Source organism: Podarcis pityusensis, assembly GCF_964106645.2.
Source record: "Podarcis pityusensis genome assembly, chromosome: 14".
Taxonomy (NCBI): Eukaryota; Metazoa; Chordata; class Lepidosauria; order Squamata; family Lacertidae; genus Podarcis; species Podarcis pityusensis.
The window spans coordinates 29,375,505-29,401,259 of record NC_138039.1 but is presented as its reverse complement, the minus strand read 5'-3'; the positions used below and the strand labels follow the sequence as shown (position 1 = coordinate 29,401,259).

At 48.2% G+C, this 25,755-nt stretch overlaps 2 protein-coding genes across 4 annotated transcripts; one reads left to right on the top strand and one right to left on the bottom strand.

The window, feature by feature from the left end:
• The first annotated feature begins 6,722 nt into the window (after positions 1-6,722).
• LOC308463476 (gonadotropin-releasing hormone II receptor-like) lies at positions 6,723-17,842 on the top strand. The gene is made up of 4 exons (XM_080981880.1): positions 6,723-7,576; positions 11,043-11,561; positions 12,896-13,097; positions 15,114-17,842. The coding sequence occupies exons 2-4, from the start codon at positions 11,046-11,048 to the stop codon at positions 15,518-15,520; spliced, it is 1,125 nt and encodes a 374-aa protein (XP_080838006.1). The 5' UTR covers positions 6,723-7,576; positions 11,043-11,045; the 3' UTR covers positions 15,521-17,842.
• PARP16 (poly(ADP-ribose) polymerase family member 16) lies at positions 16,537-25,420 on the bottom strand. Of its 3 annotated transcripts, none has more exons than XM_080981881.1 (8): positions 25,271-25,420; positions 24,694-24,787; positions 24,132-24,338; positions 22,393-22,530; positions 21,126-21,332; positions 20,504-20,675; positions 19,173-19,314; positions 16,537-18,430 (listed from the first exon to the last, which is right to left on the bottom strand). In XM_080981881.1, the coding sequence occupies exons 2-8, from the start codon at positions 24,694-24,696 to the stop codon at positions 18,289-18,291; spliced, it is 1,011 nt and encodes a 336-aa protein (XP_080838007.1). In that variant the 5' UTR covers positions 24,697-24,787; positions 25,271-25,420; the 3' UTR covers positions 16,537-18,288. The 3 variants fall into 3 exon arrangements, with proteins under 3 accessions (XP_080838007.1, XP_080838008.1, XP_080838009.1); XM_080981882.1 differs by having other exon boundaries at positions 25,136-25,277; XM_080981883.1 differs by lacking the exon at positions 24,694-24,787 and having other exon boundaries at positions 25,271-25,370.
• Between the last annotated feature and the right edge of the window lie 335 nt (positions 25,421-25,755).

Below are 25,755 nucleotides of genomic sequence, written 5' to 3'. Positions count from 1 at the left end.
CTGAGGGTTGTTAGGCAGCCCCCTAATTCCCCTCACAGAGCTACAAATCTCATAGTGGCTTAACAATCAATCCCTCTTCACAGGGAACTCTGGGAATTGCTGTTCTGTGAGGGAAACAGGGGTCCCCTAACAGCTGACGGCACCCTTAACAAAGTACAGTTCTCTGCATTCTTTGGGGGAAGCCAGGACTACTTAAAGTGGCATGATGTTGTTTTAAATGTATGTTACAGATGCTTCAGTGTGTCAAAGCAATTGTTATCCCACACTTTCTGCTGCATTTTCTTGTCACTTTCCTTCCTGCAAGAAATCCAGTTTTGGGGGGAAGTGGGCTTGTTCCCTAAGAGTCCCCCATCAACTGCACAACCTGAATTTGCTGGCATGTGATTGACTCCTATCCCTCCCCCCATGGCAACAGTCTAGAACAGCCTTTCTCAACCTGTGGGTCCCCAGATGTTGTTGAACTACAACTCCCATCACTCCTAGCTAGCAAGGCCAGAGCTCAGGGATGATGGGAGTTGTAGTCCAACAACATTTGGGGACCCCCAGGTTGAGAACCGCTGGTCTAGAAGCATACAGAGTTGAACTCCCTATCACCCACCACCTTCATTTTTTAAAATAAGTGCTTCATGTTTCTCTACATCAGGAATGGTGGCAATTAAGGACAAGAAAGCTGAATTTTTTGAAACCCAACTGGGTTGAAAAAGAGCTTCCTTGATTTGTTTAAGGCAATATTTGCCAACTTGGTGTGCTCCGGATGTCTGGGAGTTATAATCCAAAACATCTGGAGGGCACCAGGTTGAGAAAGGGCTGGTGTCAGAGCAGCTCAGGTTCTTGCATTTCTTGGGTATTTCAGCTATTAACAGGCCTCCAGGGAGAGAAATGGGCAACTCTGAGATTTTCCAAAGCGCTGCCTGTTGACCTAGCTTTCTTTCCACTAAAATTTACAACCAGTTTAACACCCTGACTTCAAAAAAATATACAGTTAGGTCAGCGTTCAAAGCACTGGAAACACATTTTCATTTAATGACTTGCATTTAAATCCAAAAATCAGAAAAAATATATTAAAAAACACAATGTAGCTTGGAGTTGGGTTATCTGGGGGGACACTTTCTCCCATAAAGGCCAGCCTGCTTAGTCAGTAAGATCTTCTGTGCTGCAGCCTACAAAAGCCCATCTTGTGATGACCAGGAGCAGAGACTTCCCAGTGGTGGCACCCAATCTGTGGGATGGGCTCCCCTTTGGAATAAGACAGGGGCTGGCTATGAAGTCATCTGGGCACCAGATAAAAAGTTATTTGTTACCTGTGGCTTTTGCTGGCTATTGGTGTCAGCTCGTGGTTATATCCAAGTAGTTGAACTTACTCAGGGATGGAGAGCCTGTGGTCCTCCACATGTGGCCAGACAGTTGCAGGAGTTATTGACCAGCAACATCTGGAGGGCACCAAGTTCCCAATGACGTCATCTCTATTTGGTACAGAATTCATGTGATTCTGGCTGCATCAAAATAAAGGACATCATTAATGTGCATTACAGAAGACCTGCAGTGTTCATCTGCTGTGGCAAAAACCACAGAGTCTTGTGCCATCTTAAAGGTAAAGGGACCCCTGACCATTAGGTCCAGTCATGGCCGACTCTGGGGTTGCGGCGCTCATCTCGCTTTATTGGCCGAGGGAGCCGGCGTACAGCTTCCGGGTCATGTGGCCAGCATGACTAAGCCGCTTCTGGTGAACCAGAGCAGCGCATGGAAACGCCGTTTACCTTCCCGCTGGAGCGGTACCTATTTATCTACTTGCACTTTGATGTGCTTTCGAACTGCTAGGTTGGCAGGAGCAGGGACCAAGCAACAGGAGCTCACCCCGTCGCGGGGATTTGAACCGCCGACCTTCTGATTGGCAAGTCCTAGGCTCTGTGGATTAACCTACAGCACCACCCGACTAGCAAATTGATTATGGCTTCAGCTTTTGTGGGTGCTTGTTTGCTTTTTTGGCATTAATCTACACTGGCTAGTTTGCTCTTGCCTGCAAAACTCAGTTTTATTGAAGTTGCCTGGTGGCTTTCAAGCCTTAGACCACACGCTAATGGTGCTTTTAACCATTAAGAAAATAAAAAATAAGCCCTTGGCAAGTATGTTTTTAAAACCCCTGACCTTTCTGGCTGCTTCTGAGAACCTGGTGTACCTCTTGCACTCATTTCCTTCCAGTCCCAAGGAAATGACTTAATGGTTATTGATATTTACTCGCATAGCACAAGGTCCCCTGGACTAGACATTCTGCGTAGGATCCAGCATGAGACAGATTTTTCCCTGGGCATGTGGTGTTGGAGAGCGACTTAGGCTTTTCAACAAAATACTGAAAATAGTGGGGGTGGAGGAGAGAGAGAGAGAGACAGCGCTTTTGTCCCACATAGCTACATTGGATAAGCAAGGAAGGGGACAATACACCAGGAATGGTGGGGGAGAGAAATTACATTCTCTTTGCATTTAAAGGTGAACCTACTCAATTCGCACTTTCCAAAGCAGTATGTGAGCCAAAACGCAGCCCCCCCTTTGAAATTCACACTTCTCTGAATTTTGCAATGCTGTTCTCCAACCATATAGTGTATACAGAAATGCAAATGTTCTTGGGTATGTGTGTAAAAATGCATATGTTAGTGAAATTAACCTACAGAAAGGCATCATGGAAGAGGAAATTGCTTTGCAAAAATATGTGTATTAGGCAAAATTGTGTGCAAATATGTGTGCTTCCTGAGCAAGGTTAGGAGTCAAGGCATAAGAGGGTACGTCTCCGTATGGATCAGAATCTGGTTAAAGAATGGAAACAGAGAACAGAAATAAATGGACAGCCCTCCCAGTTTAAGAAGCGAGGTCCCCCAATGATCATTTGCCTAGGCCATAAGGCCATGGTGGGGCAAAATTTGAATGAGGGGCTTGATGAGTCTTGGCCTTCGTCTCTTAACCATCATGCTCTGTCAGGTTGGAAATTCAGGGCACTTCCAGGCTTTTGCTATTTTCAGATGGGATCACATACCAGCAAATTTTGGTTGTGTGGTTATAATTAATTGGGAGGTCTTGCACAACAATCCCACTTCCCCCCAAAGTTAGGACTTTTGTAGCAAGGAAAGTGACTGGAAAATGCACTGGAAAGTGGGGTTAATACTGTATTTTTCGCTCTATAGGACGCAGTTTTCCCCCTCCAAAAATTAAGGGGAAATGTGTGTGCGTCCTATGGAGCGAATGCAGGCTCCTTGGCTTCAGCGATAGCAATGCGAAGCCTCCGAAGCGCAGAGGGAGAGCTCCCCCCCACGCTCCGAAGGCTTGTGGATAGCCGCCTGAAGCCCGAAGCCCCCGGAGCACAGCAGGACCTCCCGCTGCGCTCTAGGGGCTTCAGGCAGCTATCCGCAAGTCTTCGGAGTGCAGCAGGAGTTCGTGCTGCGCTCCGAAAGCTTGCGGATAGCCGCCTGAAGCCTGGAGAGCGAGAGGGGTCGGTGCGCACCAATCCCTCTTGCTCTCCAGGCTTTGCTTCGCTGGAGAGGCGCTGCACAGTTTTCCCTTTCTGCGCAGAGCGCCTTCAGCGAAGCGGGAGGAGAAAAGGAAGGGGCTCCGTTTCTCCTGCCACTTTGCTGAAGGGGCGCTGAGCAGAGAGGGGGAGGTTTTTTTTCTCTCCTGTTCTCCCTCTCCTATGGTCTGGTGCGTCCTATGGTCCGGTGCGTCCTATGGTTCGGTGCGTCCTATAGAGCGAAAAATACAGTAGTCACTTTTATCTGATGTCATCCACAAACAAATCAGAGTGTTCAGCAGACATTCTGTTCTGGAAGCTCGCTCAGTGACCCCACAGCTGGCACAAGAAAGCCTGCCCCCTCTCCTAGGCATTTCACCCCAGCAACATCTGCCCGCTTTTAAAGGCTTCTGGCGAAGTTTGCCCCTCCGTGGCCCACACAGCCTGAGTGTCGTCCAGCTGGCTCTCATCTGCCACTCCAGCCTTAAGTCTGATCTCCTTGGAAAATTATTGTGAAATTGTTGAAACAACGTTTAAAATGTGTTGGCCGTGGAAGAGGCTGGGTGTGTTTGTGTTTCCCCTCTCCCCCTCTCAGCGTAAGTCGCCCACCTTGCATCCTCTGGGACAAAAGGCGTATTATAACAGGGCCTAATCTAGAAAGCAGGACCATGGTAACCCAACAGGGGGGAAAGAACCTTTGGAATGTCAACTGTTTTCTTTCCAAGCAGCAAAGCGCGGAGAGTGGGAGTGTGTTGTGGTTTTCCCACCCACCCCCAAATCCCACACCTCCAGTTGTCATACTGGATTCACAGCTAGCACATGTTATATCTGGCACATGGTCAGGTCTGGGGGAAGGACACTGACAACCACGATGAGTTTGGGGTCCCGTTGCACTGAGGTCTTGATTTCCTTTTGCAGTTTTCTGCACCAGCCGCTCAAAATCACTTTAACCCAGGCTGATTTCTAGTGGGTTGTGCTTCCTTGATGATGGCAGCTACTGTTTGACGTACTTACAAAGGATGTTTGTATGCCACCCCATCACTTTTTATCACATTAAGTTCTCTGGGCAGGTTACGATACCCAGGGTGGTACTGAACATGGACGTGATGTGATCCCTACTGGATCCAGTACTGCAGCTCTGCCGATGCAATGGACATCAGAGAGCTTTCTCTTCATCTCCTATCCTCCCAGCCCCACCCCCTGAACCCTCAAAATCAGCTCCAGAGAGTTGGGGACCCCCCCAGCAGATCTGGGGAGCACATGAGAGGAAAAAAGGAGGTAGAAATCCCATTGTGCCAGCAGAACTACACAGGTGGGGCATTGGATACAACTCCCCCCCCCCACACACACATGAGGCCAGTCCTGCCAATAGACATACTGAGGCAGCTGCCTCAGACAGGAAATACTAGTGGGCAGGCAGTGTCAATGAAGCGATGGAGGGGACAGAGTTCAGTGGGTCCTGCACCCTTTAAGCTGCCCTCAGGTGTGGTGGAGGATGATAAATAATAATAATAATAATAATAATAATAATAATAATAATTATAATTATAATTTATTTATATCCCCGCCCTCCCCAGCCGAAGCCAGGCTCAGAGCGGCTAACAACAATAAAATAATACAGCTTTCTAAAATCAATTCATTATAAAATCAGTTCACTGGCAAAAGGCAGATCTCAAAGCAGACTCATCTGCTTTTATCTGAGGAGATCATGACCCAGATCGGATCACGAGTCTGTTTCAGCTCCGGCAGTTCTGTAGATTCCTTTATGAGGTGTCTTGCAGCGCTCTCTCCTCTTTGTAAGCTGGTAACTCCCCCCACCCCTTTCCTTCTAAAATACTCAGCCATCCAGCCGCCCACAGCCTGGAGCAGCTAGCACAAGGAGATTGTGGCTGCCACAAGTTTCAAATGGAGTAAAGCAAATCCCTCTGGGAGTGACAGGCCATTCCATCACTCTCAGTTGGAACTGTACATAAAAAACTTGGCTGCCCTCAGTATGTGCTTCTAAAACATCTATTTTTTAACATCTATGTCTCTGCACAGATTTTAAGGACCGTCCCTTGAAAATCCACACAGAAACAGCACGTATGTACTTAGTCCCCTGCCAGTGCAGAACTTTGATGGAGAAAACTTTTATTGGGTCTGTCCAGCCCTACTTGTTGTCCCCGTGCTGAGGTAAGATTCAGCTCTCAGTCCAGTCAGCTTCTATATGTGGAACAGGGAGGAGTCCTCTTGACTTCAGGCGGCAAAACAGGCCAGCCCTGACTCTCCATGTGTCTGTCAAAACCAGCAGCCTGTATGATCAAGCTGATAGAAGAAGATATCTCCGACCAAACAGATGGCATTATCCTTCTCACAGGGAACTCTTACCACAAGGTGAAAGATCAGAACAATTCTTCTTCAGTTCCCATGGCCAGCTTAAGACATTTTGCTACCTGAGGCAAAGGACAAGATGGCGGCCAGACAGGCAGCTGAAAGCGAAACAGCTGAAAACTAAGACAGTCAAATCAATCAGATCCTTCTTCCAGATCTCCACTTGAGACAAGACCAAACTCAGCCCCATGTTGCCAGTAGAAGCTGCCTTGGCATTCTCATGGAGCACCTAAATAGCAAAGCATTTCAGCGAATGGACCCAAGTGAAGACTGCTCAACACCTTGCCAGCCACGTCCTGTGTGGAAGGACCGTTGCTCTGTGATAGAAGATCTGGGCCCCAGGTGCAATAAAACAGCATCTCCAGATAGGGCTGGAAAATCCCTGCCTGAAACAGCAGCCAAACACCTGACAAGGAGGCAGTGTGTGGGAAAGGTGGTCTCAGGGGGTCACTAGGAGCACTGGCAAGTCGAGGAACTGAATAAGGAGAGGGCCCAGAGGTGAAATGGCACAGGGCAGGCAGGTGGCCTGAAGGCAGGCTGGGTGGAAACCTTTCCATTAAAAATTAAAAGCTTATTATTTCCCCCAAACTTTGGTTCCATCTGCACTAGACACAGAAAGCAGTATCATCCCACTGTAAGCAGTCATGGCTTCCCGCAAAGAAACCTGGGAATTGTAGCTTGCTCAGGGTGGTGAATTCCCAGAAGTGGGGCTGATTGTTAAACCACTATGGAAATTGTAGCTCTGTGAGGGGAACTGTGTGTGTGTGTGGGGGGGGTGTCGTCTAACAGGAAAAAAAACAACTCAGAGAAGTTTGTGAATTTTTCTTTAATCTCCTCATGAAAATTCACCAGCATTTCAGTGCAAATTTCTCCAAAGGTATACATATTTCCATGCACAATTCTGCAAGCAATTCCCCCTAGGCTAATGCATTTTCGTACATTATCTTGACAGACAGAAACCTTTTTCCTGCACACTTCCCCCTAAGATCCACATTTTTCTACATATCCATCGGTCGGATACCTGCATCGCAACATTCGGGTCAGTGCAGATTTCAAAGGATAGCTAGCTGTGTGAATTAAGAAGTGCAAATATGCCAGCTTTGCATTAAAATTCAAAGTGAAGCCAGTATCTACCCTGTCCTCAACTCAAGGCGCAGTGGGGGGTGGGGGCAGCGAGTGGAGGAGGGCAGTAGTCCCTGTGCATGTCCCTAGCTTTGATTTCTTCCTACATCTGCCAACCTGAACGGCAGCACTAAGCATATAACCTAAAATGTTGCCTGTTACTGCAGAGAGCATCTCTGCCTGCCTGCCTGCCTGCCTGAAGCGCTCTCTGCAAACCCTCTCTGTTGTGGCATCGCATCCTCTGCACTGTTTCGCAGCCTCTGTGCTTTGACAAAGCCTCTTTGCGCTTCCCGCAAAGCTGGGGGGAGGCTTAAGGGGGGGCCTGGAGGCGGCTGACTCCAAAGCCGGTGGCAGGAGCCGAAGCAGGCAGGCAGAGACTCTTGGGATGGCATCTCCCTTGCCTGCAGAAAAAGTCCTAGGGCAGAACTGCCAGCTTCCCAGCTCACCTTTCCCGTCTCAGATGCCACCCAGGAGCAGAAATGTGGTGCTGAGGGCACTGCGGAGAGCCGGTTGGTAGGACTTGGCACCAGCCAGGGAAGGAAACGAAACCGGGCAGCCTTTTCTTGTCTCTCCTTTCAAGGACATGTGCAGGTACAATAGCAGGACTCGGACCGGGACTGGGTTCCTGATTGCCTTTGAAATGCCTTGCTGACTTTTGTTTTAGTGGCTGGCCAGTTATGGGAGAAAGAGTCTACATATACTGGGGCTGTTAACTTGGGGGTAAAACCCCGTAGAACTCAGCCAAATTGTCTTCTTATGCAGAGAGGGTTGGGCTGCTGATCAGCTTGGTCCTTTTCCTGCTTTTCCTTTTTTTTTTTTTTTTAAAAAGTTGATTTCTTTAAAAGTCACTTATTTCCAATTTCACTTACATGATAGCAAGAGCATGTTAGCCTTCTATTTATATATGCGAAGTAGATAGCTAAGCGCCCTTTGTTTTGCTAATATTTCTGTACTGTATAGAAATGGTAGAATTCCTACTCTCAATGTATTTAAAACTATCGACAGAAAACCATCTCATTTTACTTTATCATTGACTCCTTTTCTCATTTCTTACCCCTTTCTTCCCTAGTATAGCTATTGCAGCCCCCATTCTCTAAATAAGTATGACGGCACATATTTTTATTTGACTTGGGTTATATCAAACTGTCCACTCTGATTATTGATACTATCCATTTATTATATAGGTGATTTAGTGTGACATGTGATGCTGTATATTCTTATTTTTTCTAATTCAAAAGGGGGGGGAGTGTTGTTGGTGAGGAGGCATACATTTAACCACATTTAAAGCATGTTCCCCTCCTCCAAGAATCCAAGGAACTGTAGTTTGTTAAGGACGATGGTAACTGTAGCTGTGTGTGTGTGTGTGTGTGTGTGTGTGTGTGTGTGTGTGTGTGTTTTGTGTGTGTGCTTTAAATGCTTGGTGTCTATGCAGCCTTAGTTGACCATTAGGAAGAACTTCCTGGCAATAAGAGCTGTTGGACAGTGGCGCAAACTCCCTCAGATGGACTGTCATTGGAAGTTTTGATTGATGGAGCCATGAGTATGCACTCAGATTTAAATTGACATTTACTGGGATTTTTACGTTCGCTTACTGGAATTTTAGAACTGAGCTCAGTACGTCATTTTATTGATTGAGACGCAGTAAGCGCCGAGTTCTCAAAACTGGCTCTGCTTCAAGGATTGACTGCTTGGTTCCTAAGGCTGCAGTCCTATGCCTGCTCAGCTGGGGATTCAGTCCCATTGAAATTCATGGTTCACCTGAGTAGACCTGTGCAGAATCACATTAGAGGCTGTCATGTGTCTACCGTGAGGGCAGAACCAGGGAAAGGAAGGGGAGGCAGGAATCGGGGCCTGAATGGGGCCATAGGACATTTTAAATTAAAGCAGGGGTGGCGGACTTATTTCAGCCCAAGTGGGTGAGTCTCATGCCAGAGTCAGTAGGCTGGTTTCTACACACACACACACAATCTCTTTCCTCTGTTCAGACCAGCAGGAGACATATAATACTGGGTGACCTTGAGCCAGCCATAGTCCCTCAGCCTAACCTACCTCGTAGGGTTGCTGTGAGGATAAAATGAGGAAGAAGAGAAGAAGGGGCCTTGAGCTCCTTGGAAGAAAAGTGGAGTTTAAATGCGATAAAAAATAAATAAACAAATTACCAGAGTTCAGGGATAGTTAAGGAGGGTGCGAAGCAGGGTGGGTGGAGGGGGTGGCAAGGGAGGTGGTGTAGCCTGGTATGCTGTCGTGTGATTGGCTGCCACCCACCTGTCAAATTTGGCCCCACAAGGCAGATCCTCATAAGGATTTGGCCTGTGGAGCCAAAAAGGTCCCCCATCCCACTGTTGAACTTATGGCAGTACTCCATACCTGACTGCTATGAAAGACACAGGCCCCAATCCCCCTCTCCTTGCCCTTTGTTGTGCCTGGCTCCTAGCCCCATGACGGACTGAGCATCTGAAATGCCTCAGGTGCATCCAGCAAATTCACTAGGGGGGTGAAGACTATACTGCTAGCTAGACAAGTAACTCTCCCTTGCCAGATCAGGACATGTTAATTAAGAGACATCTTAATTAAGAACCTATTTTTCCCTGGATTCGCAAAGGGTGTGTGTGTGTGCGTTTGTGCGCGTGTATGTGTACGTCAGCCAACACCCACACATAACCTGTTGTTCCCATCTGTGAACAACGATGGAGCTTGTGAATAATTACGGATGCCATCATGTTGAGCAGAAGGGAAGATGGAATTGGCAGGATGGCGCGCATTCAAAAGATGCCCTCATCTTCATTACCTTGCTGATTTTAGATATACATAGGTAGGCGGGTCGTCCATTTGCCCTCCCTAACTTCCAGATACAGCCTTCCCTGCCAAACCTATCATCCAAATAAACAATGTCATTGGTTGGGAATTGTCTATCAGCCCCATTCCATAATAATCCAGCAAACTTTCTCTCCCTCTCTCACACACACAAACACACACACAAACACACTACTATGTTTCTTTCTGCTAGAATAAGAACCTGCTGGACCAAGTCAGTGACCCGTCTAGTCCAGCATCCCATTCTCACAGTGGCCAACCAGACCGTGTTGGCTGTGAGTCCTGGAAAACCTGCTCCCTGCCTTGCAGGCCTTTCGCCTGGTCTGCGGAGGTGGGGTCCTGACTGACTCCAACTACAAAAGCTGTTCAATAGTGGAATGGACTACCTGAGAAGTGGGTGGACTCTTGGCAGTTTTACGCAGAGGTTGGATGGCCACCTGTCGGGGATTCTTTAGCTGTGATTCTCACATTGCAGGGGCTTGAGTTACATGACCCTGGGGGTCCTTTCCAACTCTACAGAACTATGATTCTAGGACTTTTGTACTGCCCCTGGAATATTATATCCTGGACATTTGGATAACCCATATGGACCGATGAGATTCATTCATGTTAATATACAACCCAATACGTGTTATGGGGGTGGTGGGATGCCATGTTATGTTATTTGTGTATAACATATAGAATATAGATAGATAGATAGATAGATAGATAGATAGATAGATGATAGATAGATAGATAGATAGATAGATAGATAGATAGATGATAGATGATAGATGATAGATAGATAGATAGATAGATAGATAGATAGATAGATAGATAGATACATAAAGGTAAAGGGACCCCTGACCATTAGGTCCAGTCGTGGCTGACTCTGGGGTTGTGGCGCTCATCTCGCTTTATTGGCCGAGGGAGCTAGCATACAGCTTCCGGATCATGTGGCCAGCATGACTAAGCCGCTTCTGGCGGACCAGAGCAGTGCACGGAAACACCGTTTACCTTCCCGCCGGAGCGGTACCTATTTATCTACTTGCACTTGACGTGCTTTCGAACTGCTAGGTTGGCAGGAGCAGGGACCGAGCAACGGGAGCTCACCCCGACGTGGGGATTCGAACCGCTGACCTTCTGATTGGCAAGTCCTAGGTTCTGTGGTTTAACCCATAGCGCCACCCGCATCCCCAGATAGATAGAGCAAATAAATTAAATAATAATAATAATAAATGATGGTGATGATGATTTTCTTCAGGTAATGACAGACAGAGAACACCTGATGAATCACCCACAAAGATGCCACGTTGTGGATGAGAACATCTCTGCATCTGTGGTTTGCCCAAAGGGCTGGGTGGAGCCAACCTTCACACTCGCTGCCAAAGCTCGAGTTGTCATCACAGGCTGCTTCTTCATCATTGCAGCATGCAGCAACCTTGCCGTCTTGTACAGCGTCACGAGGAAGAGACGGAAGTCCCACGTCCAGCTGCTCATCCTGAGCTTGACAGTGGCCGACTTGCTGGTCACAATGACCGTCATGCCCCTGGACGCTGTGTGGAACATCACGGTCCAGTGGTACGCTGGCGATGCCCTGTGCAGGTTCCTGAACTTCCTCAAGCTCTTTGCCATGTACTCGGCCGCCCTGGTGCTGGTGGTGATCAGCTTGGACCGGCACTCTGCCATCCTGCACCCCTTTTCGTTTGCTAACTCCAGCCGCCGCAACCGGATCATGCTCTCTGTCGCGTGGATCCTCAGCGTCCTGCTGGCCGCTCCCCAGGTACGAATCCGTTAGGACAGAAGGCTTGTTTAGGGAGGTGCACATATTGTAAGGTAAAGGTAACGGGACCCTTGACCATTAGGTCCAGCCGCGGATGACTCTGGGGTTGCGGTGCTCATCTTGCTTTACTGGACGAGGGAGCCGGCGTACAGTTTCCGGGTCATGTGGCCAGCATGACTAAGCTGCTTCTGGCGAACCAGAGCAGTACATGGAAACGCCATTTACCTTCCCGCCAGAGTGGTACCTATTTATCTACTTGCACTTTGACCTGCTTTTGAACTGATAGGTGGGCAGGAGCTGGGACCGAGCAACGGGAGCTCACCCCATCGCAGGGATTCAAACCGCTGACCTTCTGAATGGCAAGCCCTAGGCTCTGCGGTTTAGACCACAGCACCACCCGTGTCTCGCACATATTGTACATAGCCACAAAACAGTAATGGAATACAGTGAGAAATACAAAACCAAACAATAACAAGCACCTCCCTCCCTCCCCACAATGCCAGAACCCAAATAAGAGATTGCATACATTCCGGTGCATCGGCACAGTTGCCTATTTAATTCACTTCCCATGTCATTCTTGCAGGGACCTTACAGAGTATTTTGTCAGGGCAATGTCACTATTTTCATTGGCCAGGATAATGAAGGACAACATTCAGAGCAGAAATATAATCGCGACACCCGAAAGATATCAGGCTTGTTCATGCACTGCGCAGAACACAAGTACAAGCTCTCTGTACACGTGTACAAGCGTTTGTGCGACAGAGCGTACACTTATTGATTTTTCAATTTTTCATCTCTGTTAGTGTGTACGCAGGTACACAGATTGCACACTGAGTGCACAGCTCAAGGATTTGTGTAGAGAGGTACACACAGAGATTGTGCACTTGTAGAACATAATGTGTGAACACTCCATAAAAGCAGCCTCATGGGGAACAGCTTCCTTAGATACATGATTTCTGAATCATGCAGTGTTTGAGCATGAAGGCTGAAATGGAGAATGCTGGCATTTATAATGTCATTATTACTAATTTCATCCTTCTGACCTTTTCCCATCCTGCATTTATTTGGGGGCGGGGAGGGAGAAGCAGGGAAACTGATGCCTTGTTTTACGGTGGGTTATTTTAGCTGCCTAAATGTATTTGTGTGTGTGTGTGTGTCATTATGCAGTATTTAAAAGCCTTTATGTATTTCAAATCTCAGAGTATTTCAAATCTCAGAGTGCTGCATATATGTACATAAATAACAATGCATTGATAATTAATATAATAACAAACCAATATATGTGTGTAAATTAAGTGTGTATATTATTAGACTGTTTTACTTTTCCATTTCAGCTTTTCCTTTTCCACCTGTACACCATCCCGGGCGTCAATTTCACCCAGTGTGTGACGCATGGGAGTTTCAGAGAGCACTGGCAGGAGACCACCTACAACATGTTCACTTTCACCACCCTCTATGTCACCCCGCTGACCGTGATGGTTGTCTGTTATGTCCGCATCTTATTTGAGATCAGCAAGCAGCTGAAAATTAACAAAGGTGAGTTGGCCTCCCCTCAACTGCATTGGGTGGGAACAATGAGATGCCCTTCGGCTTGTGTTTTTCCAGTTTCTCGAAAAGTTTCTCTTCTCCTGAAAAACAGCCTTCCATTTTTCTGCCTTGTTCTCAGGGTTTGTCACTGACCTTATTACTACGAAATGGCTGAGGATTGTGCCTGTATTACTACTACTACTATTACTTCTTCCCCTGCCCCCTATTATTACTATTACCCCCCGTGATTTATTAATCGCTTTCTGAGCAATTGTCTCAAGGCGGTTTGCACATATTTAAATGCAGTTAAAAACACAAACACAGCAAATACATTTATAACAACAGTAAACCCTAACAAGGTAGACACTTGAAGACCCATTTCTCCAATGGGAAAAGCTCTATGGGCCCCTCCAGATAGTCTTTATTGCAAATTCATGATGATTTGTGCTCATGTTGGTGTTGGGGCAGTTATATACAACCGTACTTCCGAAACTGTTTGCACCTGAAAAAGTTTCAGCTTTGTTTCCAATCAGGGCACGTCTCATAACTTCCTGCAGAAAACCTGAAACTTTTCATGCCACGAATGTTCTGGTTTAATGAATTTTTTTGTCCCACTTTTGGTGAGCTATAGCGCAGGATGGCAATAATATGGTAATGTTGGGGAAGCGTCATACAGCAACTAATAAAGCAGATTGGTGTGTGGATTGTCCAGTATAAACCCACCATTAATGCACTAGTATTGCCTTGATGACATGTTACAGGAATAGGGTTGCCAGACCTCTGGGACTAACCTCAACTCAGGTTTGCCTGGCCCCCTCCAGGGAGGGCGTGAATATCCAGGTGACTGGGAGTGCCTTTAGTTTTATTCTTAAGACTATGTCTGCATCTTGTAAGCTTCAGTCCAGCAGGAGCAGCCCGCAAAGTATTGCACAACTACCTGGAGGGATCTGCCCTCCTCCTCTCCTTCCGCCCCTCTCCCAATTAACCTCCATTTCCAGAGTTCAGTGGCGGAAGGGAGCACAGAGGAAGAATCACCAGGGGCTGCCCCTGAAGCTCAGGTTTGGCCCCTGTAATTTCAGGGTCTGGGATGCTCCCGGCCTGGCAACCCTATACAGTAGTGGTTTTCAACCAGTGTGCTGTGGCACCTTGGGGTGCCTTGAATGATGGTCAGGGGTGCCGCAGGCAACCCTGGACTCTGTCCTTCTTTCCTTCCCTCCCTCCTCTGATGCCCGCGTGCATCTCTGCCTCCCAAAGGCTTGTGTAGCTGTTTGTTACAACAGCCCTGGCTACAAGCTCCCCAGGTGAATGGTGCCTGTGGGGCTGGACCAGGGGCTTCACCTTTGGTTAGTCTCCGTCAGGCTGCTAAAGCTAGGGGCATCCTCTTCCTAGGGCCCTGTGGGGTGGCGGCTCAGAGACCAGGGGCAGTGGTGGCAGCTGCCTGGAGGACTCCCAAGGAGAGAGGAGAGGAGAGGAGACTGAGGGAACACTCCACAAGGGAGGGTGTTCGAAAAGGGGTGAGGGACTGCTGGCTCTGCAGGCGAGGAGTAGGGTTGCCATATTTCAAAAAGTAAAATTCCTGACACCCACAAAGTTGGGTTTTTTTACATCGCATTGCAATACATCCGGGTTTTCCCTGACATTTTGCCGATTCAGCAAAATTCCCCCGACGCCATTTTTACACCCGAAAACCAGGACATGTCAGGAATTTTCCTGACGTATGGCAAGCCTAGCAAGGGGTGACATAACTGGGCTTCTGAGGCTCAGAGCGTGTTTCCCCACAGGGGAGCCGCAGAAAGAATGTAGTTGGTCAAGGGAGCCATGGACTCAAAAAGGTTGAAAACCTCTGCTATACAGAATACAACTGCAAAGCAACAACGCCATCATCACCTGTCCGGAGGGGCCCTGTCTAGTTTTTATCTGCCCCACCTGCTCTTGGATTACTCCAGCCCAGAGTGAGGCCTACATTTCATTCAGAAGAGGGCAACCTTTTGTCCCACAACTGACTTCTTTGAGCCTCTCCCACAGGTCTCGCCAGAGGGAAGGACGACCACATCTCCAAGGCCAGAATGAAGACACTCCGAATGACGGTTGTGATTGTGGCTTCTTTCATCGTTTGCTGGACCCCTTATTACCTCCTGGGCTTGTGGTACTGGTTCCAGCCTGACATGATCCGCAGAATGCCGGAGTACATCAACCACTTCCTCTTCCTCTTCGGCCTGCTGCACACTTGTACGGATCCCATCGTCTATGGCCTTTACACCCCGTCCTTTCGAGAGGACATGAAACTGTGCATCAGGAACCTGAAAGCGACGGTGGCCCACCAGGAGAAAAAACTTGCATCTGTTTCCGAGATGAACCATAAAGACTCTCATGACCAGGGTCAGGTGCCGTCAAGTGTTTCCAACGGAGGGACTATGCACACTGTGTTCTAGAGGGGAAAACCCTCTGGGAGGGATGAAACTCAGGGCAAGTTCACTTATGCAGGCAGAACACCTGAATTGCTACACCTGTCTTAACTGTGCACTTGAGGACTAAATGTCTGGACCAACTCTCTTAAGCTGCACTAGGTTTAAGGTGATCTAGGGATATAGGAGGGTGCCTGATCCCAAGTTACACACTTGGTGAATCCAGCACAGTATCGTCCGCATTTACCAGCAGCAGCTCTCCAATATTTCAGGCAGGGATGGTCGCCAACTGTGCCTGGAGATGACTGGGACTGGAACCCGGGGCTGTCTGGATGCAAAGATGCTCTGCCACTGAGATAATGAGTCAAACAGTTCCTGCACACACAAGTCACCAGTTTATGCCACAGGCATCAAGCGATGGACAGGCATGTATGAAGCAGGCCTCGGCAAACACTGAGTGGGCCCATTTGTACCGAGATCTCAGCATAAATGGAAGTTAAGATGTCAAGCTGTTGTTAAACATTTGGGAGTGGGGAGGGTCGAATTCTGTCCCACAATCATCCTGAACAAAATGCAGCCACTTGAGACTCAACACATTGTGCAATGTCAATTTTTAAAGCTGTATTAGGCCAATTGGATACCTTTTCAGAAATTATATTATGCTTTATTGGGGTAGCATGATTTTTGTTCTAGTAGCAGTTTTATTATTACTATTAACTGTTATTGGGTCTGTGACCATATAATAAAATCTGTTGTATTATTATTACTATTATTATTATTGCTGCCTGGATGAAGGATGGGCAAGTGGGTGCATCCAGAAATCTCTGCCTTTGGCATGGCTGGAATGTACCCAACTGTACCAGGGTTAAGAGGCAAATGTGTTGGCCTGCCCACTCTTCCCTCTGCCCCCACCCACCACTAGCATATACCCAGCCCACTCCCTGGGAGTTGGATGAACAGTTCCTTGGAACTTAGTGTCTCAGGGCAGCCCTCTCCCCACCCTCAAAATAGGAGCGTCATGACTTACCACGCATATGTTGCAGTTCTAATGTTCAAAGTGCATGAGAGTCTTTATTGCAATTGCCTTTACAACAAGCTTGCGAGGTAGGCCGCCACAATTCCCATTTTATCAATGGAGGGCTGGTGTTGACAGGTGATTTGCCCAAAGGCCTGTGGAGAAGAGGGGACTTGAACCAACTGCCCTCGGTGTGTGGTTTGTAAAGCGGCTGCTATGCAGAATAAAACCAGGAAGGCAAATGCAAAATTCACCCAGAAGGTCTGTTTTGCAAAGTCCAAACCGAAAGAAGTCCATTTACTTATTTTTCCACCTTCGCAACTTGAGACACCCTCTGCCTCTTACGGGTGTTACCATCCTGAGCTGCAGTGGAGATGATCTTGCCATTTGCAATATCTCTTCCAGTGCTCAGCCGGCGTGTGGTTTTTCCTACAGTCAGATCACAGGTGGAAACCCTGAGTTCCTGCATGGGCTCTTAAGACTCTCAGCAGCTCCCCAGCAGGGCAAATGGTCAGGGGTGATAGGAGCTGGAGCCCCATAACATCTGGAGGGCCCCAGGGTCCCGTCCCCCTGAGCCAAGTGATCAGATTGTTGCTCCGAGAGCCACCTGTGCCTCTCTGCTTGAGGGCAGACGCTGCTCCACACTGTTGCCTTGCTTTGGGGAAAAGGGGACTGTCTGGAGAGAGATGGTTCTCCCCCTTTGAGGAAGGTGTTCCCGCAAGATAAGCCCCAACCAGCTGAAAGGAGGGCGGCAGCAGGCTGGTCACAGGGAGAAGCAAGAGAAAGAGGGACAGGGAGAAGCAAAAAGGAAGGGGCAGCCCAGCAGCTGAGGAGAAGCAACAGGATGCAGACGGCATGCCTTTGCTCTCAGACTGGGAACGTGTTTCTGACTTGGGCATTTGGCAGGCGAATGCTGGAGTGGAAATCATGTTTCAAGGGACACAGGGTCTCTTGTCTTCTTTCTCACACCCAGAGTTGCGCTCATTCCTACTTGCATGCTTCTCAGGGGTATCTGGTTGAACACTGCAAGAACAGGCAGCTGGGCTAGTTGGGCCTCCTCTGACAGGGCTCTTATGTTGTCTTGGGCCAAATCAGGACACAGGAAGGTGCCTTAGGTGTGTCAGACTATGAGTCCGTCTAGCTAGGGATTGCCTCTGAGCATCAATTTCTGGCAATCACAAGTCAGGCAGGAAAGTGCACATGGTCCTGCTTCTAAACTTTTCATTGCGGCATACAGGTGGCCACTGTAAGAAGGGCTGCTGGGCAAAAGGGCATCTGGTCTGACTCTGACCCAGCTCTTCCGTCATTCATATGGTATTATGGGGGGGGGGGGGGAGGAGACAGAGAATTCAGGAAATTTATTTCCAATGCCCAAATCAGAAAAGAGTGCAAGGGGGAGATTTGAGATGAAGAACATCACACTTACTTGCACTGGGCACTGAAGCTCTTGCTAGTGATTGCAGACATGGGACCCCACCCCCACCCTTAAGTCTTGCCAGTCCCTGTTCTGCAGGATTTCTGCACTTCCTGTCACCTGCATCGTCCTGCTCCATCTTTAAGCTAAGGAGGGTCCACCTACCTGACTCGTGTTCAGAGAAGCAAGGCAAAACCAGAGAGATATGAAATAGCTGTGCCAGGAAAGTTAAGGCAGCTGAAACATCCTACCCCAGCCCCCAGAGGGGCCCCCCAGCTTCAGAGTGGAAAGTTTCATGAAGGCTTTAGATTGCTCAATATTAAGGCATATGGTGAGGGTCGGCAGCCCTGTCCCATCCCCACAAGTTCATTGTTTTAAGTCAAAAATCCTGTTCCAATAGTAGAGGAAAGCTGGGGAGTTGCTAGCCCCGATGGCAACCAGCAGCAGCAGATACAGGCTCATCATGATAGCGAAGCGATGCTTAGAGACCCACGACTGGCTAGCAGGCCTAGAGAGAAAAAAGAGACAGCGATAACTACATCCAGCCACAAGGAGGCGCAACTTTTCAAAGCCCCTACCCCCCGCAATGTGATTATATGCCCAGGCCAAAGCTTTGCTGCTGGTTTAGATATGGCCGCAATGGCTCTTTTAAAACATAGAATTGTAGAGTTGGAAGCGACCCTGAGGATCATCCAGTCCAACCCCCTGCAATGCAGAAATTCTGCTCACAGCTGTCCCTGGATGGGCTTGAACCGCCAACCTTCTGGTTAACAGCCAGACACACTGGTCCATTGGGCACATACTGTGTGTTTTCAATGTGTGCATTTTTAATGTATTTTCATATGGCTGATTTTGAAAGCTGTTTTATTGTCTTTTGAATACTTTTCTCATTTTGGTTGCCCGTGCTGAAGACCACTGGCAAAATATATATGTGTCAAAATACTACTATGTGTACAATGTGTGTGTGTTCAGGATTCTGCATATGCATTTTTGCAAAAGTTAACAAAAAGATAAATTGAATTTCTGCAACCACAGCAGCGAACTGTGTTTTTTTTTTTGCGTTTGTGCAGAAGTCTTCTGAGCGATGCCAACACTGCAAAACAACTTGTTTTGCACACTCATCCCTTACAGTCCTGCCCGTCATGTTAGAGGTTTTCCTGCATTTTTGAAGCACAAGGTTTCAGATGAACTTACAAAGCACTTGCTTTCAGGGTATTTGGGGGCGAGGAGGGTGGCAGAAGGGCACTTACCTCCGGTGCTGCTTCTGCGAATAGACGAGCAAGTACTTCACCCGTATCAGCTGATTGTTCGTGACGACAAAGTATTTCTGGGGAACATCACCCCCTTCGCTGTTCCTCACTCTGGCTCTTTTCTTGTCTATTTCTTTAGAATCTGGTCAAAATGAGCAGAAGAGGGCCTCTTAGACAAGGAGGTGAAAGACACAAGCGCACTGGAGGTCTCGGGGTAAAAGGATCAGTTCCTGACACCAGCACAGGTCTTGCCACGTGCCCCATGAATTGCTGTGTCTGTTTTCTGAGTAAAGTGCAGGCATCTCAAAGGAACACAGGAAGATCCCTGATGCCGAGTGGAACCACTGGCCCATCTAGCTCACTACTGTCTACTCTGACTGGCAGCAGCTCTCCAGGGGTTTGAAGCAGGGCATCTCTCACAGCCCTACCTGGAGATGCTGTCAGGAATTGAACCTAGACCATTTGCATGCAAAGGCCTCAAGCAACAGATTTTGGAGTGACCATTTTCTCTCTCTTGGAGAGTCACTGCCTCACAGGAGGCTATAAAGGGCTAGATCAGGGTGGACCTCACTCTAACGTCACATGGCCTTCTGTGCAATTTCAAAAGCCAGCAGTTCAGAGCTTATCTGATCCTCTTGCCTACTGGACAGGGAAGGAGAGAAGGGCATGTCAGAAAAAGCTAGAGAAAAAGGGGGCGGTGGCCTGCTTCCTTTTGACTCTGGCCCCTCCCACTGCTGGTTTGACTCTGGCTCCTCCCACCTCCAGCAGGTGTTCCTGCAAGGCTCTCTCGAGACAAAATGTTGCCCAGCCAAGCTAGATGGACCAATGATCTGATCACACGTGAGGCTGCTTCAGCCCTGTCTTCCCCAACTGGGTGCCCTCCAGACTGTAGAGTTGGAAGGGACCCTGAGGATCGTCTAGCTCAGCAGTTCTAAACCTGTGGGTCCCCAGATGTTGTTGAACTACAACTCCCATCATCCCTGAGCTCTGGCCTTGCTAGCTAGGGGTGATGGGACTTGTAGTTCAACAACATCTGGGGACCCACAGGTTGAGAAAGGCTGGTCTAGTCCAACCCCCTGCAATGCAGGAATATGCAGCTGTCTGTCCCATATGGGGATCGAACCTGCAGTCTTGGTGTTATCAGCCCCACACTCTTAACCAATTGAGCTATCCATCTAGTACCAGATGTTGTAGTCTACAACTCCCATCAGCACCTGCCAATACAGCTGAACCGAGGATGGGGTTGATGAGAGCACGGCTCTGCTGGCTGGGGGCTGATGGGAGCTGTGGGCCTAAGCAGCTGCGTCGAGTCAAGTCTTTTCTAGACTCACCTTTCTTTTTCACCTGGCATTTTACATCTGGGTGATCGATGATCTCACACACGGCAACACAGCTGAGGATCGGTCCCATCAGGCTCTGCTGCCAGCCGAGGCCATGGGGGCTATAGAGGAGAGCGAGGCTCAGGTCACTGGTGAGGTAGGTGCCTTCCCCAAATAAGGAGGTCTAGAAAAAGCAGGACGGGGTTGCACATGAACTGGGCTGCAAGCTGGCAGCCAGCCATTTCAAACATATCCAATCACAGCAAATCTGTCTCATTCCTAGAAGCGTTTTAGGAAGCTGATTTAGACCTAGTTCAGTCTGAACTGACTGGCGGCGGCTTTCTGACCAAGCTAAGCAGCCTAGAGCAAAATATACATCAGGAGGCTTAGTATGGCCAGAATCAAGTATACACTTCCAGAGCTAACACTAAATACATTACAGTGGAACCTTGGTTGTTGAATGCTTCAGAAGCCGAACAATACAGAACCCGAATGCCGACAACCTGGAAGTGAATGCTGAGGTTTTCAAACGGGCCTCGGAAGTCCTCGCCTACCCTCGCTATCTGAAACCAGCACTGGTTGCCAGATGTGAAATATATTCAATTCTGAAATACAATCCAGACTCAAACCTTACCCGGTTTAAATGGCACTGTAACCCATTGTGCACGATGGAGTGGAAGTTCTCCAGCCGGCTCCCATGGAATGCATAGATGAGGTCTCGTCCCGCCTTGGTCTCTTCAAATTTGGCGTTCATTTGACTGGAATAAGTGATTTCAAACAGGAAGTCTGGTGCAGGGACGGGGACGCAGGGCACTCCTGTCAGTTCCTGGATCTTCTTATACTTCAATGCCAATAAAATATATTGAAGTTACTGGGTGGCTTTGAGAATCCAGCGCCCTCTAGATATTTTGGACTACAACTCTCACCAGCCCCCGGGCTAATGCAAGTTGTGGTCTGAAACACCTGGCAGACCCCAGGTTGGCAAAAGCTGATTTAAAGGCAGAAATCATCCCCATGGGAAGCAAAATAGTATCTTTATGAAACATAGGAAGCTGTCTTCCCCTGGCCCATCTAGGTCAGCACTGTCTGCACAGACTAGCAGCAGCTGCCCAGGATTCCAGGCACGGGTCTTTCCTGGAGAAGATAGGGATTGAACCTGCAAAGCAGGCATGCCACCACTGAGTTAAGACTCTTCCCCCAAGTCTTGGGACTCCGCTTAACAAGACACCCCAGTAATACTGCAAGCAGTGGGCTGCCCCAGCTCTTCCCTGGCCCATGCTGAAGCCAGCAGGAGGCTGTGCATTTTTAAAAGGCATTCAGTAACCTCTAAAATTTCAGTGTCTCCTCTGCTGGGCTTTTGGCTCACTGATGCTCAGTTAACTTTTTGTAATCGATGAGGATATATTGTAGTGGAAAAGGTTTGAGCAAAGACACTGTTGAGGTGAGGGGGCAAGGAGTTGACTTACTAAGCAATGGAATTAGTTGATTTGAAGGTTAATGTGAAAAGGTTTGAAACATTTAAGAAAAACATTATGTGTGCGTGTATGCATATATATGCACATATATATATATATATATATATATATATACATATATATGTGCACATATATATCTATATATAGATAGGTTTGACTCGCTCCTGCATTGCATTTTTGCCATCTGTTAACAACCTCACAGGTCCTCTCTTTTGTCCAAAAAATAATTTTAAATTATTATTTTTTAAAAAATACCATAAAACAAAATATGTCATCCCATTTGTCTAGATTCTGCTTTAACATGCTTACTCTCCCCTGCAGCCTTGTGCCCAGATGCAGGTTGCTGACACACCTGACACCTCCAATATTACTTGGATCCATTTGCACACGTTCGATAACTGGGTTGTCGCCAGCATCGCCTCTCACCTCCTTTTTGCTTGTGCTGTGGATGCACAGGGCCTTGGAAGACAAAACCCAGCCCAGCAACTCCCAGCCTCTTGTGCCTGTGTCTTGGGCCAACTCAAGCAGCTCTTTCAAGCCCACCAAGGCATTTGTATCTGCAAGCTGAGAGAGAGAGAAACATGGGTTGCTGGCTTTCCTTGAGCATCTCACACAGTCAGAGACCCCCCTAGCGGTGAAAGAAAGGCAACTTCCCCAACACACGTCTTCAGGGCATTAGCTGGCAAGCAAATCCCTGTGGACAAACCCTATAGGCCTTCTTATTCGCCCCCTTGGAACACAAACTCCACATGGACGGAGACACGCACACACGGCTTCCTGTTCTCTCCTCAATCCATCAAACTTGAACCATTTCATCTAACAGATCCTCATAACTGGTGGCATTTATTTCCACAAGCATGGTGGCACTGTGAACAACCCCACAAATGGCAAGGGTGGAATTCTTTTAGAACACAACAGAGCTCAACTATCTTTCATTACGAAACATCACTCCAACGACTCCTGGGTACCCTTGTCTGCTTAGAATGGGAAGATATTTGTAGAAAGGGGTACTGTTTCTGGTTGTATATCCAATACAGTGGTACCTCGGGTTACAAACACTTCGGGTTACAAACTCTGCTAACCCGGAACTAGTACCTCGGGTTATGAACTTTGCACCAGGATGAGAATGGAAATCGCGCGGCAGCGGGAGGCCCCATTAGCGAAAGCACGCCTCAGGTTAAGAACGGTTTCAGGTTAAGAACAGACCTCCGGAACGAATTAAGTTCGTAACCAGAGGAACGACTGTAATAATAATAATAAAATTTATACTATACTATACTATACTATACTATACTATACTATACTATACAGTGGTACCTCGGGTTAAGAACTTAATTCGTTCTGGAGGTCCGTTCTTAACCTGAAACTGTTCTTAAAACTGAGGTACCACTTTAGCTAATGGGGCCTCCCGCTGCCGCCGCGCCGCCAGAGCACGATTTCTGTTCTCATCCTGAAGCAAAGTTCTTAACCTGAGGAACTATTTCTGGGTTAGCAGAGTCTGTAACCTGAAGCGTCTGTAACCTGAAGCATTTGTAACCCGAGGTACCACTGTACTACAATGAAATGTTTAAATGTTTATTTGATTGTCCCACAACACTTGCCATTCTCTCTTGCCACTCCAGTGTGGCTTGCTACACCCTTTGAGAACCACTGCCCTAACCCATGAGGGATGTTGGGATTACTTTGGGTGGGAATTTACCAGGTGCTCAATAGAATCATAGAATTGTAGAGTTGGCAGGGACCCCCTGGGTCATCCAGTCCAACTAGATGCAGGAATCTCAAAGCCCCTTACAAGCAGAAAACCAGGCAAAACCTCCCATCCCCTACATCAATTCCAAGCTCGGGTAGGGAAGAAGCTTGTTTTTGAAATTCCTGCTCCCACCCCTGTAAGTTGGGGATGAGAACAGCTTGTTCCTGACCTTGAGCAGCATTTCAGAGGCAAAGTCAGGGACAAGACCCTCTCATGAGTTCCCTAGTTGAACTATGCGCTGTGTGAATAATAATAATTACTGATAGAATAATAGAATTGTAGGCATATAAAGGGTCATGTAGTCCAACCCCTGGCAATGCAGGAATTGCAGCAATCATCATCATCATCCCTGGTAGATGGCCATTCAATCTCTGTTTAAAAACTTCCAGTGAAGTAGAGCCCACCACCTACTCACCAAAGCCTCAAAATCCTTGGTCTCGTCCGTGGTATAGAGTCCTGGGAAGGGCCGAAGGACAGAATCGCGCTTGTAGCTCTGCAGGGCAGAGATGAAGAAGCTGCACCTCAGGTCTGCAGCCAAGAGGTCTGCCTTGAGGGCCTCTCGCACCCGCTCTCGGAGGCCCGCGACCCTGGCAGTGGGCACCTGCATTGCCAAGGGGCCCTCCTGCCATTAAAACACAGGCGGAAGTTATAAAAATCAAGAGTTGGGAGCGGCCTGGTTCACACAACACCATTAGCCAGGCTATAGCTTACTGGGACCAAGCTAATGTGCTGCCTCCTGGGGAGGCGTTCCCAGGCACTCTGCTCCCTCCTTCCCTCGTCTTTTTTTTTACTCCTGTGCTGCACCAAGCTAAGCCAGCGTTTGGCACGTCATTCAAACCTGGACTCAAGGGCCTCGGTTCAGATAACAAGCTCAGCATGGGGGGGGGGGGGAATACCAAGGAGAAGCCAAGCAGCTAAGCGCTCCTCTCTGGGAACCCACACATTTGCATAGTCCTCAGAAGCCCCGTTTGGCTTACCATGTCATGCAAACCAGGCCATAAGGTCTCCAGCAAACATCCCCACAAGCAAACAGACGTTTCCGGGGAACAGCGATCCTACTCTTCCCAGACGCTGAGTTGAAAGAACAACAAAAAAGAGATGATAAAACACATTCTGCAGCATGCAGAATTAAAGTTACCCTCACTGGGGCCACCCGAGGCTACGCTTCTACCCTTTAAACCATCATATGGCAGCCAGGCATTCAACAGGTGAGACTTTGCGCAGCTGCATCATTGCACCTTCCAGCTTGGAAAACCCACCCCCACCCCACCGACCCAAATATGGCAGACTGCAAGTATTTTGAGGGGTGGGGAAACACAAATCAAAAGATACAACTGCCTAGCAAGCAAGTGTTTTAGCAGCTCTGTGACGGGCTGAAGCCCAACAGGTCTGTTTTTATCGTTTGCATCCAAGCTTCACCTGTTGAACTTCTGCCTGTAAGGCAGCTGTTAAACGGGCAGGATCCCACGCTGCCAAAAAAGCGTCTTCCCCTTTCTCCTTGACATTTTTGTGTGTGTGTGTGGTCTTTATTCTTCCCCTCGCCCTCCGGCCTACCTCAGGGGCTACTCAGCAAAAGGCGACTCTCACTGAGGTGGAAGAGGAGAAGAGGCCCTCCCAATTCCTACTGAACATGCTCAGCTCAGCTCAGCCATGCGCAGTAGCAGGAGCTGAAGCCGCGGGCCTGCCAGCAGTTGATTATGAGCGTGCGCAGTAGCAGGAGCTGAGCCGCCTCCCTTACCCTTACCATGCCTTTGCTTACTACGTCATCCTGAGCATGCTCACTAGAAGCACCTGCCGGCCTTTGTTCTTAGACAGGCTCAGTAGCAGCAAATGAAGCCACACTTTGCCCTTACCTAATTTTAAGCATGCTCAGTATAAACAATGAAGCTCAACCCCTTGCCCTGGTCCTGCCCTCATCCAATCCTGAGCATGTTCAGTAGCAGTAAGTGAAGCTACAGCCTTGACCTTTCTTTCACGTGGAGAGTGTTCAGTGGCATTTAACTTGCGCGTACAATCCTGCACAGGTCAATTCAGGAGTA